This window comes from Panthera pardus, unplaced genomic scaffold (genome assembly GCF_024362965.1).
Source record: "Panthera pardus isolate Hobbes unplaced genomic scaffold, ASM2436296v1 HiC_scaffold_17, whole genome shotgun sequence".
NCBI lineage: Eukaryota > Metazoa > Chordata > Mammalia > Carnivora > Felidae > Panthera > Panthera pardus.
This window is the reverse complement of record NW_026526732.1, coordinates 84,740,330-84,759,285: the sequence shown is the minus strand read 5'-3', so window position 1 is coordinate 84,759,285 and position 18,956 is coordinate 84,740,330. Positions and strand designations below refer to the sequence as shown.

Genomic DNA, 18,956 nt, shown 5'->3' with positions numbered 1-18,956 from the left:
CCACTTAGGTGGTATGGGTTCTTCTACTGGGAGACATACTATCTGGATGTCTCCTTTTGTGATACTTAGTAGGCATTTATGATCATTGTTTAGGTCTGCATGATCTATGGTGGTTGCTATTAGTCACATGTTGCTTTTTACATTTAAATTAGTTCAAATTAAATAACATTAAAATTCAGTTTTTCAGTTTTACTAGCCACATGTCAAACGCTCATAACCTTGTGTTGCTCATGGCTACTGTGTTAGGGCAGATGCAAAGCATTTCTGTCATCACAGAAAGTTCGCCTGGGCAGCACTGGTCTAGATCTATTAATTCATTAAGGGTGTGTTTCGGTGCTGCTCTAATTCTCATATTCATTTTACATTTATCAGCTCCAAAACTTGTATAAGGAGAAATGTCCCCATATCTACTATTTAGTTACCCAGTGATACAGTTTGTATAGGAAAAGCAGAATAAAGCTTAATTCCTTCCCTTTAGTGAGGTCGATTCTGTAAGTTATAGATCAATATACCATGCTTGTATCGACATAATTATGTAATTATTGTTTACTGCAGACCCAACTAATGAATTACAGCTATACTTCCCTTTTTATTCAGTTTTTTTTTCCTTGAGCATCTAATTTACTTTACCTTTTATTGCATTATCTTACAATATTGTTGTCTCAATTTTCTCCCCCAATTTTCCATCGTGTTAATCTATTCTATTAAGATCTCCCTTCCCCCTCTCCCCCCTTGAGATCTTATTCTTAGAATTCTTCCTGTTGAAACTTCTTTCTTCATTGCTGTTTGGGGTTATATATACTTTTTCCTGAGTCTTACAACTTCCTTTGTCTTGGCTTTTTAAAATTGGTTTGCTAAATATGTCTTCCTAAAGTAACTTCCTAAAAAGAGTTTGTGGAAGACAAAGTTTCGGAGCCATTCCATTTCTGGAAATATTTTTATTCTATCTTCACTCTTGTTTGATATTTTGGTTGGACATAGAATTCTAATTTTAAACTCTGTACTGTCATATAGAAAGTTAAAGATATGTCTCATTATTATTATCCCTAGTTAATTTCAATATCATTCCTTGTTTTCCAGTGGACAGGGATTTTTTTTTTTTCTTTCTGTTCTTGGGTAAAAAAATTCTCAGGGAATATTTTGGTGTTCTGTGCAGCATTCTATCGATGTAGGTCTCAAATAGATGATGTATATAAATTGACATTAATTTCATATATAATATTTCTGAAATGTTACAAATTTGAGTGTGTAAAAATTGAACAATGAACTCTAGGATGTGGTGTGTGCTCTAAATCAGCAACTAATGTTTCTCCTAAAGCCAGTTTCACTGGTCTGAGAATAAAGGGGTGGAAATAAGAGTGGTTCCTCTTTTACCTCTAGTGATCCACTACTGAAATTTTTGCTTCCAATTCCAGAGTAACATTGGGCTCTGCTGGTGTAGAGGTCTCGGTTTCCAAGAGAGCACTACTTCTAGTAGGGGACTGCAATGTTTCAGCTAAACTGGTGGTTGAGATTGCTATCCGGTCACTTGGGGCTCCTCATGTCAGTGGATCAATAGCCAAAGAAGAGGTTACTCTATCTATTGGCAGGAGTGAGTGAATGATCCTGCTTGTCAAGGAGTTGCCACCACACACTGAAAGTCTGGAGTATTTCTAGAATGCAGAAGATATACTGGGGCATCTCTTAGTTTTCCCAGGTCCCATGATTAAGATCAATAGAAAACAATACGATATAGGAAGAACTGCTAATGGCCCAGATCCTTCAGGAATGAAGATTTGGGTCACCTCACCACACAAACAACCATGCAAAGAAGTTAGGTGCTTTTTGAGAGCAGAGAAATATGTAGTTGAAGAAGGTAGTTTATAAATACCATCTACTTCCATGTGACCAGTAGCAAAACTGAGGACTGTACCCTCATTTCTCAAAGTGTATTTGCACTTCCCTCTTGTTTTGCTGTAAATACATTTGTGTACATATTAACCAAATATTTTTTTCTCCCTGTCATTCTTTTATCATATGTGTTAATAGTAGCTATTAACTTATACCTTGGTATTGTATAGGATCTCAAAGTGAGAATGTGATTCAGCTAGATGAGGCATGAACAAAGTCCAAAGATGATTAAAGGAATTTTGTATCCTCTTTTGGAAAGAGGTGTAGGTTGTGTTTGGTTGTGTGAGGGATAGTTGTCTCATGCTAAGTGAAAGTATGACTTTTCTATTGTCTTTTTTTGTTTGTTTTTTTTTTGTTTTTTGAAGTTAATAGCGTTAAAAGGAATAAGACACAGATGTCAAGTTGATGAGGCACAGACTTTGGTAGCTTTGTACTGTGGCAACTTATCTAAGATGGAGCTAAATTTCTCAGAATTCCCCTCCCTGTATGGTTCTGAGTTGGAGTTGGTTGCAAGAGACGTTCTGTGTGAACTTGGAAGCCAGTAGTGAAGCAGAAACCATATTGCTTACTCTCTGAAGGTCAGTGCAAGGTGTTAGGCAGGTGAGCCACTTGCTCTCATTGTTACTGATCTGCTAAATCACTTTGTGGGTATGGGGTGGCAATGGGGCCTATGTTTTTTCAGTTGTTAGATCTCCTCCTTGAACTTTTCTGACTTCTGGGCTAAGTGCATATGTAGCTCTTGGTGAAAGATGCCAGCTTCTCTTGCAGATTACCCATGACAGCACAGTTGGAGGTGCTAAGAGAGACCTGGGTTCCAGTTCTCCCTCATGTTTCCTTGTTCTTGTCCACATTTAGCTCTCCCCCATGCCCCCCCCCCCCCCCCCGGCTGACTTAGAGCAACTTTAGGTTCAACACTAGACACAGAAGCAATGGCTGCTCCACCAGCTGCCATGATTGTGTAGGATCAGTCTCATACTGGTTCTGCTTTCTCATTGAACCACACCCTGAAGATAGGTCAGGAGGGACACAGGAGCAGTGGGGAATTCTTATGCCAAAGGCCATTCAGTTTTCATGGGAGGAACACACATATTTTTTTTAGTATTAAAATTCATGAATTTTATTCAGAAGAGTTTCTAAGATGCTCCCTTACTCGCTACTTAGTAACACAATACCATTTTATTGTTTTCTTCCAAAATGAAAATGACAATTATATTTATTATGGAACATTTGGTAGATACAGGTAATTACCAGGATACAGATAACATTTTGGTGAATATCCTTCAACTCTGTCTTTAGTGCATATATCTATAATATATATGTATACATAAACACACTTTATTTTTATGAAAATGGAATCATATTTAGATTCTGTTTTATAAAACAGGTTCTCTATCCACACATCAGCATATCATGAATGTTTATCTCTAGATAATTAGTCTCCAATTCAAGAACTTAATTTTTAATTACTTTGCAGTGTTCTGTTGCATGGATATACCATAATTTATTCAAGCCAATCCCTTATTTTTAGCCTCAGATTATTTTCAATTTTTCTTCATTGATTAAAAAAGCCTCTGAGATGAACAGAGATAATCCTTTTAAAACATTTTTAAAAAATTTTTTTTTAAAGTTTATTTTGAGAGAGAGAGCAGAGGAGGGGCAGAGAGAGTGAGGGAGGGAGAGAGAGAATCCCAGGGATGCTCCATGCTGTCAGAGCGGAGCCCGATGTGGGGCTTGAACTCACAAACCGTGAGATCATGACCTGAGCCGAAACCAAGAGTCAGACGCTTAACCGACTGAGCCACCCAGACGCCCCCTTTTTTTTTTTTTTAATTTTTTTTTTAAGTTTATTTTGAGAGAGAGAGCAGAGGAGGGGCAGAGAGAGTGAGGGAGGGAGTAAAACATTTTTATTGAGTGCTCTGTACCATGCCTATAGTAGCTTCATCTCTATGCAAATCTACATCACTAAATTTCTGTGTGATTAAGCTTTTCAACAAGTGTGTATTGAAAGAAGGAAGGCATAAATAGAGAGGTACATTTGTTTAAGATTGGCACAGATTTAATTTTATAAAATAACTAGGTCAGCGGTGCCTGGATGGCTCAGTCAGTTAAATGTCTCTCTCTTGATCTCCACTAGGTCATGATCTCCCAGTTCATGGGTTTGAGCCCCACAAAGCCTGCTTGGGATTCTCTCTTTCTTCCTCTCTCTCTGCCCCTCTCCTGCCCTTGCTCTCTCTCTAAATAAATAAACTTAAAAAAATAAATAACTAGGTCATTCTAAACTTTTCTATAGGTCTTCTTGGAATGCAACATTTGGAGTCCCTCTTACATCTGCTTGCCTCTAGAACAAAGCTGAACTTGTTGATCCATCCCCGTGAAGTGAAGCTTGAAAAGAATTCTCTCCATGTTCCCAAATCCCTTTTTAAGTCAAAGTGCCTCCAAATTGCCTCTCCTTGTAGACCTTCTGTGACCCACAGTATACTGGAGAAAAGCAGAATCTCAGTCCCCATCCCAGAAATAGCACTTGCATTTTCATGTGGTTCTCATACGTGTTAGAGTTTGAGAAGCACGGATTTAGAGCTCCAGGCTTGGCTCACACTTGACCCCGGTCCTCCTCGCTGAACAACAGAGGTAAGGAGACTAGACCAGCGGTAATAGTTATGTTAGGGACAGGATCTCTACCCAAGGATCCACTCAGACACTTTTCACTATCCTCAAGCCCTGCCTGCACAGGAAGCCGACCACTAAAGATAGACTGCCTGTGGGAGACATAGGGACATAAGGGACCTCTGCTAGCTGTACAGCAGGGTGAAAAAGGGTGGAACAGGAAAAGGAGGAAGGCAAGTTCCTGGATTCCAAAAACCACAGTTTATCTAGGTGCTACTTTCTCCCTTATTTAGCACATAACTTTGTCATATGACATCCCTTTGCTGACCTCTTTTCCTTTTGCATTTTACCCCGCATTCAAAAGTCACCATCTAAAACTTTTCTCCATGGGTTAGAAACTTTAAGTTGTCAGGGACTGAATGTGCCCTGTTTCCAACAGTTTCTGGCAGTTCTCTGCTTTTATGGTGTAGTCATGGTGAAACCTGAGTCATCTGAAGATGGTGCCAGTGCCAAAGAACTGGGGAAGGAGCTTGTTGACAAGCCAGGATGGCAAGGAGCTGGGCTCAAGTAACTGCTGGGCACCCAGGGCCACTGTCCTATTGGGACAGGAGAGCTGCCCCAATCCTAAATGTGTTTATACAAATTTCCCCAAACTTTACAGTTCTAATGAATACTTTCTGTAGCAAGAGTGTTTAGAGACGGCCCAAAATATAAAGCATCTCCCCGGAAAATTGTTTCTCACAGTTCTGAGTAGCAACAACACCTAGCTTTTGCATGTGCCAGAATTCCTTTTTTTCCTTTTCTCTCTTTCTTCCTTTTTTTTTTTTTTTTTTTTTAAACTGAGAAACCACAACATTTTCCTGGACAGGCAAACAAAATAACCTTAATTTGTGTTTTAAGTAAAAATCATTTCCCTCCTGTTTCATTCACAGACATTAAACTATCCAGAAAGTACCTTGGTTTGGCCTCGTGTGTGTGTGTATATGCGTGTGTGTGTGCCATTTCTCTAAAATTATGACTCATAGTCTGGGGGACAATGATTGATTTTTTTCCAGTTCACATAGCTGCTCTGAATTTCTCCTCACAAGGATGGGCCTGTTTATTCACTCTGGGCATCATTGGTAGAGCGCTAGTGTAAACAGCCCGAGGAACCCGGTGGGCTGGGAAAGCGGGCGCCCTGTGTTCTCCGCGGGGAGCAGGGATGCTGGGGGCCAGGTGGGGCCGACCGCATTTAGAGACCGCTTTCGGACCCCCCCTGGGTTTGCGATGCCTGCCGGAGCAGCCAGAAGCGCCATTGTGATGCCGGTGGGAGGGGTGGAGCCACCAAGTCCCGTCTCAATTTAGACTTCTCACTCCGCTTCTAGGCGCGCCCATTTCAGATTGCTAAACTCCAGAGTCAGGGGAAAAAAAAAAAAAAAGCGGGGAGGAGGTGGAAAGCCACACCCCGCGGCGCCCGCGAATTTCCCCAGGAGCCGACGGTGGCTCAGGCAGACGCGGCCGAGATGCGGGGCCCGGGGCTCCTGACCGCCGCCCACCTCGCGTGCGTGTGGACAGTGGTACTGGCCGCGGCCCCCGGGTAGGAGCGCGGGCGCGGGGGGCGCGCGCGGGGGGCGGGCGGGCGGGCGGACGGGCGGGAGGGGGCGGCGGCCGTGCGGCCGCGGGTGGGAACCCGCCGCGCCGCGGCACTCCCTAGCCAGGCACCGGCCTGGAGGCTTGACCGCCTGTCGCCTCAGCGTGCTTCTCCACGGGACAGTTACTTTTTCCACCCGTGAAGTTGTTGAAGCGTCTCTCTGGCCGAAATTACTTTCTAGAGAGTCCTTCTAGTTTTAGTCCGTGTCGCCTCTGCCTTTTCCTCAAAACAATTTTTTTTTTTCTTCTCCCACACAGCGTGCCTTCTCCCGAAGGCACATGATCTATTTTTTCCTAACTGTCCCAACTTCGGCATTGGCAAGGTGGGGCTGCGGCGACTGAAGTGGTTCAGGTGCAGACACTGCAGGAAGATAACTAATGAGACAAGCCGCATATTGGAAAGTGCCCCACTCCTAAAGGGTTTTGCAGTTGAGCCTTAACCCCTGGCTTGGGCAGAGAAAGTGCTGTTTTTGCTGACGTTTATGCCCTGCTACACCTGGGCATTTTACCACTGGCAGTTTAATTTCAGATGGTGTCTTTCAATCAGTGGTATTTGTTAGATGATGTTTTCTGGGGCAGATGCCCAAGGACGAAAGTTTGAATAAAACCCGCAAAGTGTGTGTGTGCGCGTGTGCGCGTGTGCGCGTGCGCGCGTGCGTGGGTGTTTAAGCCAAGAAAAAAAAAATCACACTGGGATGAGGTTGTCTGTAAAGGAGAAGCTTAGAGGCTTATAACTTTGCCACTAACTTCTGCATGCCACAGTGTATGCCATCCTGTGATGTTTGTGGCTTATAAAATGGAAATAACAAATGCCCTCCTCTAGTGTACAGGAATTACTGCATTAAAATTGATTTATGGGATTTCTTGTTTCCATAGCATTTCAGTGCAGTTGCTAAATGGAGCAGTGGGGGCAATACTGGGATAATTGGAACAATTGGAACTGACACAGTATGGAGGGTCTATCTCACTGTCTGTGAAATTTGAGGATTGGAAAAGAATGCAGATGTAAAGATAAGAAATTGTATTTTTCTCTTGTTGGGAACTCTTTAGGCCTAGGTTTCTGGTGACAGCCCCAGGGGTCATTAGGCCTGGAGGAAATGTGACTGTTGGGGTAGAGCTTCTGGAACACAGCCCCTCCCAGGTCACTGTGAAGGCTGAGGTCATCAAGATGGCAGCCAACCTCACGGTCTCTGTCCTGGAAGCAGAGGGAGTCTTTGAAAAAGGTAAGATAAACAGCACAGAGTCTTACCCTTCTGTAGTAATAATTGGAGTATGTTAATAAAGCCATGTGCTACGGTGGGTAACAGAGAAACCCCAGAGTTGCAGTGTTTTATGTAGTACACTTTTAATTTTTGCTCCTGTGGAGTCTAAAATGGTGTTCTTGTATGCTCTTCCAAGAGACCCAGGTTCCTTCCACTTTGTGGCTCCCTCATCAACATGTGGCTTCTGAGACTTCAGGGAAAGAGCACTGAGTTTCTCATGTGGGAGGTTTTTATGGGATAGGCCTAGAAGTGGCTCATTATCAATTCTGTTCCTCTTGTGATGGCCACGTGGAGCTGCAAACGAGGCTAGGAAATGTAGGCTGGTGACTGCCCAGAAGAGGAAATGGGCAAACTTAATAGTCTGACACAAAACCGTATTTATATAGCTTACATAAACCATATGGAACTGTGTTTCTTTATATTTACTGAGTGCTAGGGATGTTAATAAATAGGCTTGTGGAAAGGAAAAGAGCTACACAATGTTAAAGTCCAGTTTTATGGAATATTTCTTAATTTTTAAAGTACAGGGGAAAATGATATAAATGTGGGAGCCATTTGTGAAAGAACCCACTTCCCTTAGGTTTGGATTCTAATCTGGTTTAGGATTAAATTGGCTCAGTGAATGTCTTCTTTTTCAATACTAAGGGAAAAATAATTTTGGGGGTAAATACCTTAGCTTTTTTTCCATTAAAATGAACCTTTATAGTATTTTTTTTTTTCTAATTGAAAGAGAAATATATGCTCAGTGCTTACAACCTGATAAACCATCCTGGAAGTAAAGGAAATAAGCAAAGATCACCCATAATCCTAACCACCTAACTATAAGCACAATTAACTGGAAGCATGTTTAGATGTTTAGTCAGAGGGCAGAAATTAAGGCATCAATGCCTATAATGTTAAGAGTTATCTTAAAAAATTAATTTAAGGGCACATAATTAAGAGTGGAAGGGATTTCACAATAGTTCATTAGATTAATGTTTATCCTCTACCAGCATAGAGAAGTTAACACTATCCTGAAAGATAAAATCAAAGTTTATCTATATCTCCACCAGAAGTTGACTGACTAGGTGGGTAAGTTTGGGATAGAAGTCAGCAAGAAGTGGTGTGTACAGGGGCCAAGCCACTTTGTCTTTCATAGGAGAAATGTAAGGAAAGGAAGGTGGGAGGCCTTGTTTCCCTGGAGAGGAAATGTAGATTAGGGCTAAAGATCTGAGATTGTCTTAGCACCAGTTGCATGATCTCCTGCAGTAACGTAACTGTTCCGAGCCTCAATTTCCTCATTTATAAAATGGGGGTGATGAAACTTACTTCCCAGGGCAGGTGTAAAGTGAAAGTCAGTGTCTAGCATCTATTGGGAATTCAGTAAACAGCTGTTAATATTATAAGTAGTAATACTGAAGAAGATGCAGGGAGCATTATTTCCTTTTTATATGGGAGGAGACCTCTGTTTTTGTTTTTGAATTATTATTTCTGAAAATGAATGAATCCTGGTCTTATGATAATGGCTAAAGAAAATATTGAAATACTAAGTCAGGGCGGATAATATTTCATGTAGTTCCACATTCATTATTTACTAACTAAAATTTATCATCTTGGCTCTACTAGTGTGGCAGTTTTACTGCAATGCAGAGGTCCAGAATAACATGGATGATTTTAATAAATGTTTGGGCTTTGCTGAGATGTTTGCATGTTCTTATTTTAGAATTTCTACTGCATTATCTTTTCTGCAATCTCCTTTATCAGGCTCTTTTCTTTTTTCTGCAAATAGTACCAACACTGTGGTGGGGGGAAGGGGATATTGTGGCTCATTTTTAAACTTTATTCTTAGATTTTTCTTTTGGGAAGAGAGTTGGTCATATGCCTCTGGGAAGGCTAATGTGCTCAAGACTGCATCAGACAACACTGTCCTGAGAGCAGAATGGATCTTTGAAAAAGAGAGAGAGAAAATGTACCTCTTTCAATGGGTGTTTTTTGACTCTGTTGACGTACAGTTTCATTGAAAATACCATTTCTGGGAGTACTCTCTCTCTTTCAAAGGAGAATGTTACTCTGTTATCAGAGGCTATGAGTCATTGTTCTCAAAGCAGATGCTTCCTGTAATGTTAGGACCTAAGGACCATGACTTTTTTTTTTTTATTTGACTTCTCCAGTTGGAGCAGTACATAGACAAATGAGCATTTTAAATCAGTGCATCTTCGACATCCAGAGATCCTCCTAGGATTCAATGTTTTCTCCCTTGCCACATAAACACAAACACATAAATACACCTTAGGTCTGATTATTTCATCACTTTCTTATGAGGGCCTCCAGGAAAAGGTTGGTTCTAATAAAGATTCATCTTCCAGCAGAACCAGGTAAGGAGGGGGGGACTATTTCTGGGTGGCTGTTTCTAACAGTCCTGGTGTTTTTAGAAATTCCTGGGGCAGAGCAGTGTTCCACCATAACCAGAATGCATTTGTAACCTAATTCGTGTCAGAAAGGATAATAGCTAAAGGATTCACATTGCAGAATATGCCTTAAAAAAGGGATGGATGAAACAGGTGAAGGGGATTAAGAATACACTTAATCTTGATGAGCACTGAGTAATATATGGAACTGTTGAATCACTACACTGTACACCTGAAATGAATATAACACTGTCTGTTAGCTACACTGGAATTAAAATTTTAAAAATGGAAAAAATAGAAATAAATTTTAAAAAAGTCAGGAAAGTATGGCTTGTCCTCAAGGAAGAGTTCATTTATTTGTTTGACAGATACAGGGAAAATTTTATTTACATTTCCATCCTTGAGGCCAGCAGCATTGATTACATTAGAGTTAGCTTATTCGTTTTTAAATATATTAATTCTACATTTATTGGGATCAATTATGAGGTTTTTTGGGTGAACAATGGCCCTTTAGAATAAGTGTTTCTACTAAGCTTTGTGGCATTCTGTACAGGTGTCTTAATGCCTCCTCAGTGGTGAGATTCAGACATTGAAGTGTGCTGGTCATTATCCCTGCCACTACCCTACCGTACCCTACCATCACCACCACCACCACCGCCTCCGCCCTCATGGCCACCGTCATCATTCATCCTCTTTATAGTGAAAAGAGCTAAGTTCATAGTCTTCCATTGTATAAAATAGTTAAGTGGACATAATTGATGAAAGATGGTAAAAATTCAGCAGGTCGTAATTACCAGAGGAGAGAAGATGGAGTAGCTTTTGGTATTTGAAATCAAATCAGACTCTACGTTGGGTGGAGAGTGAGTCTGTCAATTTATTTCTTCCCTTCTTGGTTTTTATCTTTTCCTTTGGTGTGATGTTACCCTGGAGTTCCATGCCAAATCAAGAAAAAAAGGTTAAGAACACTTGAACTCATGGGTCAGATATGAGAACTGTCCTCTTACCTGTGAAGGCATATGGAATGATTGAATTATTTTTTAATGTCCTAGAAATCATTCTTTCTGCTTTATTTCCCTTCTCTTTCCACAGTTTCAGATGGTCATTTGTAAACTTTCAGTGTTATTCTTGAGTGAGGTTTGCCTCAAATGATAACCAATACACCCTTTCCCCTTATTAATGAATTCCCTGTTGATGGTTTTACATAAACCTGATTTAAGAAAAAAACCTAAACAGAAAATGTCAGTGGAAACCTTGGCTGTTCTGTAGGGCATCTTGTGCTACAGTGGGAATTCATTGTTTATTTATTTATGGTGCCAAGCCTACTTCCATCTTCCCATTGAGGCATTGGCATGAGACTTACTCTATGAGTGTAACCATATTATTTATTAATTGCTTTTTCTTTTTGCTTTAAAATCTTGGAGAGTTAATGGGGTGTTTACTTCCTATTTTTTAAAAGTTAAAAATTCTTGGGGTGCCTGGGTGGCTCAAGTCAGTTGGGCATCCGACTTCAGCTCAGGTCATGATCTTGCAGTTTGTGAGTTCAAGCCCTGCGTAGGACTCTGTGTTGACAGCTCAGAGCCTGGAGCCTGCTTTGGATTCTGTGTCTCCCTCTCTTTCTGCCCCTCCCCTGCTCATGCTCTGTCTCTCTCTCTCTCCTTCAAAAATAAATAAACATTAGAAAAAAAAAGTTAAAAATTCTTCTTTGTCCTTTATTGTCTTTCTCACATTGATGATAGGGTGTTTTATTTTCTATCTTGATCCAGGTAAGGGTGGGAAATCAATATTTCTCAAATTTGAGATATTAGCTGAAAAACTTAAAAAAAAAAAAACATCCAATTCAGTTTGGATGGGCTTTCTGGTGGATACAAAGCTCCTGAGCGTACGTTTCATGGCTTGTAGATCAAAATCAGTCCCACGGTTTTTATGAGAGTAGATTAATTAGTGTGTGGGCAGGTCTCCCAGGGCAGGTTTTCACAGGAAGCTTTGCCAGTAGAACTCAGTCTGAACTTGTAGTTTTGTGAGAATTATTTTTAAAGGGTGTGGACTCTTCATTCACATGTCTTTACTATTGTGTGATATGTATTTATACGTATATGTGTGTGTGTGTGTGTGTGTGTGTGTGTAAATATGTACATGGTGCCAGAGGATAAAGGACCATAGTGTAATCACGATGTGGTTAGACTCTGAAGCCAGGCTACCTGAATAACCTTCCATTAGTGATTGTATGTGGTCAGTCATGATCTCACCAGGCTTCAGTTTTATTATCTGAAGAATAGTGCCTTATGCAATTACATGGTTATTGTATGGATTAAGTGAGATAACATGTTTATAGCACTTAACACAGGAATTATTCAAGAAAATGGTAGCTATTGTTATTAAAGGTGAATAGCAACAATCATGACAGGCAATTATTAATCATCAGTTGGGATGATCTTGAACTGGGAACTCTATAAAAGGCACATCACTAGGAGGAACTGGGAAGAGATTTAACATATTAAATACTGAGTTTCCTTACAGTGCCAGGGACTTAATGCACAATACTTCAGTAACCTTGTGACGAAGGCACTATTATTTTCATTTTAGAGATGAAGAAACTGAGGCTGAGAGAGGAATAACTTTCTGGAGTTAACAGGGTAAATAGTAAAGCTTGACTTTGAAGTCGGTTCTGTTGGTTCTGAATTTGCAGGTTTATACTGCCTGAAAAAACATGGCATATTTTTTGTTTGCCTTACTTTGGGGTATTGGTGCAATGTTGCATCAGTCACCTTGCTGTAAAATTATTGTCGCGTTTGCGTGTGGTGATTTAGTCCTGGATCTAATGAAATCTAATCTGGATCTGAAGAATCACAATGAAATGCTAGCTCTCCACCTAATTTACTTGGAGCTTCACAGAATTTTGGATCTGGATGGGACCTCTGAGATAAGCCAATTCATAAATTATTCAGTCAGCAATTTATGGCTGAGGAGACTAAGGCATGGTGTTTGGTGACTTGACCAAGAGTTGAAAACATCACAGGCCCCCAGATTTGCAGTCCAGTGCTATTTCCATTAGACTCTAGGAAATTTTCCTAACACATGGAGAGCTCTGCGGAAGGCCTAACATATGGAGAACTGTGTGTAAGACCTAGGGTGTATTTGCAAATGTTGATTTTCCTGATACGGAAGAAAATAAGGCTAGCTAAGGAGTTTTAAAATGCTTACCTGCATATTTGTGCAAGTTTCTTATTTCAGCTCAAGGTGGAGTTGCTCTTTATGGACTAATGGTTCTACAGGGGGTGGGGGTGGGGCTAGGAGCCTCATAGATCTTTCTAACACTAAATCCTGTGGCTTTCTCCAAGTGTGAGTTGTATTTATTAGAAATGCAGACTCAGGGTGCCTGGCTGGTTCAGCTGGTGGAGCATGTGACTCTTGATGTTGGGGTTGTGGGTTTGAGCCCCGTGTTGGGTATAGAGATTACCTGAAAATAAAGTCTTGAAAAAAAAAAGTAGACTCATGTCCACTCCTTCAAGACATTGGTAAGGTCCAGGAATCTAAACTTTATGTTAAGCAGTCATCACAACTGATTAAAATGAGAATTAAAATGAAAATGACTCGTCTTCAGCATCTCACGAATTGCTTCTGACCAAGTAAGTGCTGGAAAGCCTGAGGGTGAGAGACATGCCCTTGCAAGTCTAGGATGATTCATGGCTGGCTGAGAGAAGTCTCCTCCTAGACTTCCGTATTTGCTTTCAAGCAACCCCCATCCCTAAGCATTGGGGTTCATTTTATGCGGTAGAGAAGCATATTTTGGGGTTTGATTATGAATCAGTGACTGAGTGAAGCTGAAAGTGAACATACTGATTCTTCAAACTCCAAGTTAAACATGTGCTGCTCCTCTTCTAACACGAAATGAGTCACTCCTCCAGTGACTCACGGAGGGGTTGTGGTGGAAATAGAAATCAGATCCTGTAAGAATTTGGGCTGGGTTACCGTTTGATCCTTTATGTTGTAAAGAGGGCTTTACAATGCTGAAACCAGTTGTTTGCCCAATGACATTTCCCCCCCATTAATTTATTATTTATCGGTTATTTGCTCTGAGCGTGAATGAATGGGGGCGATTGGGGAATAAGAGGAAGGAAGGATTAGAGGAGGTTCAGAGACTCCGGAAGGATAACATAACATATAATATTTAAAATGCAGAAGGCTGGAGAATTTTTATTTCTTTTTTGTATAAAAAATTCAATGTGGTTTGTAAATAGTGCTTCTTGTGTGTGACCCTGTGTCCCGTACCATTACCTTTTACATCCAGAGCTATACAAATGCCCATTCATAAATGTTCTACTTCTGCTGATATATTTGGCATTTAGTGGGAACAGTCATTTCACATACTAGGGGAGGGAAGGGTGTGCTGGAGGAAAGAGCTGATGGCTGGGAGTGGTAGTCATGGGGAGATAGAGGTTTGTGTGTCTGTTTTCTGAAAAGATGCTACATTCTGCTTTAAAGTTTAGGGAGACATCCAGGGGGAGATGTACAGCAGATAGTTTTGAAATTGCAGCTAGGGAGAGAGTTTAAGGCATTGTTTTCACAGAGGCAGACAATATTCGAAGTCTTGGTGGGAACATGTAAGATGCACAAGAGAGACAATCCTATGGAACAAGACTGATGATAGAAGCTTGGAAGAAGGAAAATAAATCAATGAAATGGACAAACAGTGAGCAGCCAGAGACTGGGATAGATTGAAGATGGTAAGATGTTTCAGAAGCCAAGGGAAGAAAGTTACAAAAAAGGAAAGTTTTAATAGTCCCAACTGTCCCAGAAGGTCAGAGAAGAAAAGACAAAGACAGAAAAAAGAACATTGGTGATCCTCAAGTGAATGGTTTTAAGTTGAATCAAAAGCTTAGTTTTAAGTAACAAAAGGGTGGTGAGAGAATATGAGGGTAGGCTACTCTTACCAAAGTTTGATGGTTTAAAGGAGAGAGGTAGATGGTCTTTTAAAATGTACAGTAGAGAGGTAAAAGTGGTGGCTGCAAAAGGGGATGGGTGGATAATTCATGGATAAGAAATGGTGGGATCAGGATCAGGAGCACAGGTAAGTGGATTAATCATTAAAAAAAAAAAGACTTGTACTTTTTGTTTTGATGCAAGAAAGAGATAAGGAAAGAAATATTTTGAGGGATGAACTTGAGATGAGGAATAAAATTGAAATACAGTTTTAGGAAGACCTGCCTCTAAATTGTACACATCTGGTCATCTCTTCATAGGAAGTGGGGATATACATTATAAGTAGTGGCCTATTGGAGAAAGAAGTGCAGAATTGGAGATATTCGCTGGTGGTGTCCAAATGGGCCCCTGCTGGATTGTGGGATGTTGGAATGCAAGGGCTAATACTTGTATTGGTATTGGGGGAGGGAGCACAGGAGAATGAAGAGAAAGGGGTATTTATGGTGGTAGTATGCTTTACTTGAAGCTCGAAGGGATGGGGTAGTTATTTTATTATTGCCATGAGGTTGTCAGTGTGAGTAAGAAGTGGAATTGTAATATATCATCTCTTGGTCTGGGCTAAGATGATCATCATACCAAAGGTGCAATGTCAAAACTTGACAATCAGAAGGAAATTATAGTGGGTCTGGTCTTGCTCTATGTCTTGCATTCTTCATTTCTCTTAGGAAAATTCCATGACTTGACTTTCTTCCTTTGAAAGGATGAGGGTGAAATTGGCCAAAGAAAATTTGATGGGGGGAGTTGGGTAGGGAGGTAGTGGGCAGGTCCTTGGGTCTTTAGTTCTGAAGAAAATGGCTCATGAATTAATCTAAAAACCAGAGTGGTAAAGAGTTTGGACACAAATAAGGAGTTATGTTTTTTTAAGAGTACTTGATAGCTGTTGGTAGCAGGGCAATATTGGGAATTTATATTTATGAAAATGTAGCTGGCAGAAATGATTTAATATGATAAATTTAAGTTTCGCTGAAATTCTTGTTAAATCTTCTTAGGAATACAGTTAAGACAGGGCATTACTATTTTGAGAATTCCAAATATTTATTAGGCATCAAATTGTACATGGCACAGTATTGGGTAGGGTAAATATTTGGCTCCTCAAGGGGAAACAAAATAGGTTTCGTTTCATGTGCCATCTTGAGTTGATGGTAGAGGCTGCTTGGAGTGTCATATTGATGGTTTCAAGGTCAAGTCTGGGTTCACTGGAATAGAGTGGATGGATTAGCTGTGTCTGCCCTGGGCATGGGAAGGGGGAGTATGGTATGAATGCTGCAAATGAATGTTGGGTTGAAGAGGGATGGTCTTCTGCAGGGCTACATAGGGGCTTGAGGTAATCACAATGCAGATAAGAGGGGAAAGGTGAAAGAGTGGATGTGTTCAAATACTAACACAAGAGTGTACTAAGCTACAGAGGAGGGGCAGGGACGAAACATGAGATTTCGTTTGGACTAATATTTTGGAAGTGATAGCCAGGTCTGTTCTGTATAGTTTGGGAGACACAGTGGGTCAGAGTGGGGGCTCTGGAACCACACTGGAATTGAACCCTGTCCACTACCTTTTACTACCTAAGTGGCCTTGGGCAAGTCACTTCATTTCATCTAATCTCGGTTTCTTTATTTGAATGATGGCAATAATAACAATACCTACAATTAGGGCATTGGTGTGAGTATTACATGAAACAGTGCTTCAGAGCTGCATTGTGCAATGTGGTAGCCACGAGCCACACGTGGGTTTTGAGTGCTTAAAATGTGGGTTGTGTGAGATGGCCTGCAAGTATGAAATAAATACTGGATTTTGAATACTTCATACCAAAAAGTGCAACAAAACTGATAATTTTTTTAAACTGATAAATTTTTAATATTGATTACATGTTCAGTGATAATATTTGGGTACATTGGGTTAAATAAAATATGTTATTAAAATTAATTTTACCCATTTCTTTTTTTCTTTTTTTAGTGCACTTCTTTAGAACATTTATCATAGTGTCTGGCTAAACACTGGAGAATGTTAGCTGGCTAAACATGCTAAACACTGGAGAATGTTAGCTGGGTCGTACCCAGCATTTCCTAGTATCAGATGTTAGTACCAATGCCACCCTTCTGAGCACACGCTGTGGCATCAGGCCAGGTCTCTGTTGAAGGCACTTTGAATTTTTTTTAAGTTTACTTATTCATTTTGGTGGGGGAGGGGCAGAGAGAGGGAGAGAGAGAATCCCAAGCAAGCTCTGCTTGCCAGTGCAGAGCCGGCTGGGGCTCGGACTCATGAACCGTGAGATCATGGCCCGAGTCGAAATGAAGAGCTGGACTTAACCAAGTGAGCCACCGAGGCACTTCGATTCTGACTTCGAGTGGGCCTTATTTCTTATCCCTTGAGAAAGGAGGAAATCTCCCTAAAAGGAGCATTATACCATAGGGGTTCAGTAAACTTTTTCTGTAAAAGGCCAGATGGTAAACATGATAGGCTCTGCTGCCTTATGGTTTTTGTTGTTTGTCTTTGTAGAGGCAAAGTAGCTATAGACTGCATAATAAATGAGCATCCTCATGGAATTTTATGGCCACTGAATTTGGAATTCATATAATTTTCATGTGTCATGAAATATTACGCTGTTTCTTTTTCCGGCTATTTACAAATGCAAAACCATTTTTGGTTCACAAACTGTATGAAAGTGGGTGTGGGCAACATTTGGCCCGTGGACTGTAGTTTGCTAATCCTGACATCAAAAGTGCCCTGTACATTTAGTAGCCCAGAGTCTTGTGTGACTCTTGGTTTTTCATATGTATCGCACCTAACATTTAGTTTATACTGTACCATTTTATTTATTTTACTTTTAGTGGGTCTTGTTCGACCTGTTTATACTCAGTGGTCTAAATGGAACAAAACATCATTTATGAAACTCGTGTTTATTGAGATGTTTGTAAGTAAGGAGAGGCAGGAGAGAAAAAAAATTAAAAGGGTGTATATGGGACCAAAAGAGATTTGCTTTGTTTTGTTTTACTAGAAATGCTTGTCTTTTCTGTATAGATTGAATTCACTGAAGAGTTACTTAACCTTAAAGTGACATTAAACTGTGAAGCAGAAGCATATTTTAAGATTTTGTCTTCCACGGATTTGGAGTTGAAAACCCCATTTCTCACAGTCTGTGAACAAAGAAAATGCTGAATACTGAGAATATGTAATAACTTGGTAAAGAGGTCAAAGTTTTCAGCTAAAAAAGTGATATACTTAAGTTTATTACTATATATTCCTCAATAGCAGAGAGTTGCCAAAAATAATTAAGCTGTAAATACTAAGCCAGGCATATATTTGCCTAGGAAATTCTGAGCTGCATTTGTAAATTTAATGGGAACAAGTTGAAAAAAAGTATACACACATGCACACACACACACGTATTAAACACACACACACACACACACACACACACACACACATATAGTGGAAAAGCTATTTCTTTTTTTTTTTTTCCATACAGAATATTTCTGGACCAATTGGATTTCCAGTTACACACTACCCCTTCCCTTCAGCAGTTCTCTGCAGAGCTATTTGGTGAGCACAGATGTCAGAAGAGGCAGCATATGGTATTATAGAGTGTGTTTAAAAAGTTAAGGGAAGGTTAGTTTTTGTGTATGCTTATTACACAACTTAAAAATAGCTGGACTCTATTTGTAAATCAAATGGCCAGCTCTCAGGCTTGTGCCAATTGTGAAGCCTTAAAACAAGGTTTCTTTTGAGTGGCTTCGGCAGCGATGGGAAGGAGAAAGCATCTGAAAGGGTTCAAAGATTGACTCTGGTTATACACAAAAATGACCGGAGTTTTACAGACTTATCTACAATAATATTGAGAAGGACTTCACATAACAGAGTAGATCTTTAGTCTTTGATTTAAAAGAGTGCCATGCAGTGTTTTAAGAGGTGGGGACTGTTTCCCATGTCTGAATGGAAACTTGCTAAAAGGCAGCAGAAGTGGTCACAACAATTTGCAAATTCTATTTAATCTTCAAGCTAGCAACAGTACAGAAAGAGATTACTATTTCTCATCTACACTCCCACCACTCTGCTCCCAATTTTATGTTTTGACTGTGTAAATTATTTCTAGAATGTAGGACTTTCACATAAGGCTTAGTAAGTGCCTAGGAAATTCCAAGCTGCATTTGTAAATTTAGAGGGAACACAACATGTTGAAAAAAATGTCAAGTACTTGAAGTCGACCTTT

At 40.3% G+C, this 18,956-nt stretch overlaps 1 protein-coding gene across 6 annotated transcripts in view; it reads left to right on the top strand.

Moving 5' to 3' along the window:
• The window catches only part of CD109 (CD109 molecule), a 168,502-nt gene that overhangs the window by 25,065 nt on the left and 124,481 nt on the right, over positions 1–18,956 (top strand). For 2 of the 6 annotated variants that reach the window (XR_002071968.2, XM_019417749.2), the window contains exons 1-2: positions 5,722–6,070; positions 7,174–7,346. The exons of 2 other annotated variants lie outside the window; for them this stretch is intronic. Coding sequence is in view for 3 of the 4 variants with exons in the window: in XM_019417749.2 (XP_019273294.2) it covers positions 5,997–6,070; positions 7,174–7,346 (247 nt within the window). In the remaining variant the exon portion in view is untranslated. Of the gene's footprint in view, positions 1–4,180; positions 4,519–5,721; positions 6,071–7,173; positions 7,347–18,956 lie in introns of those variants that run through there. 2 more of the 6 variants (XM_053904721.1, XM_019417748.2) reach the window with 2 other exon arrangements.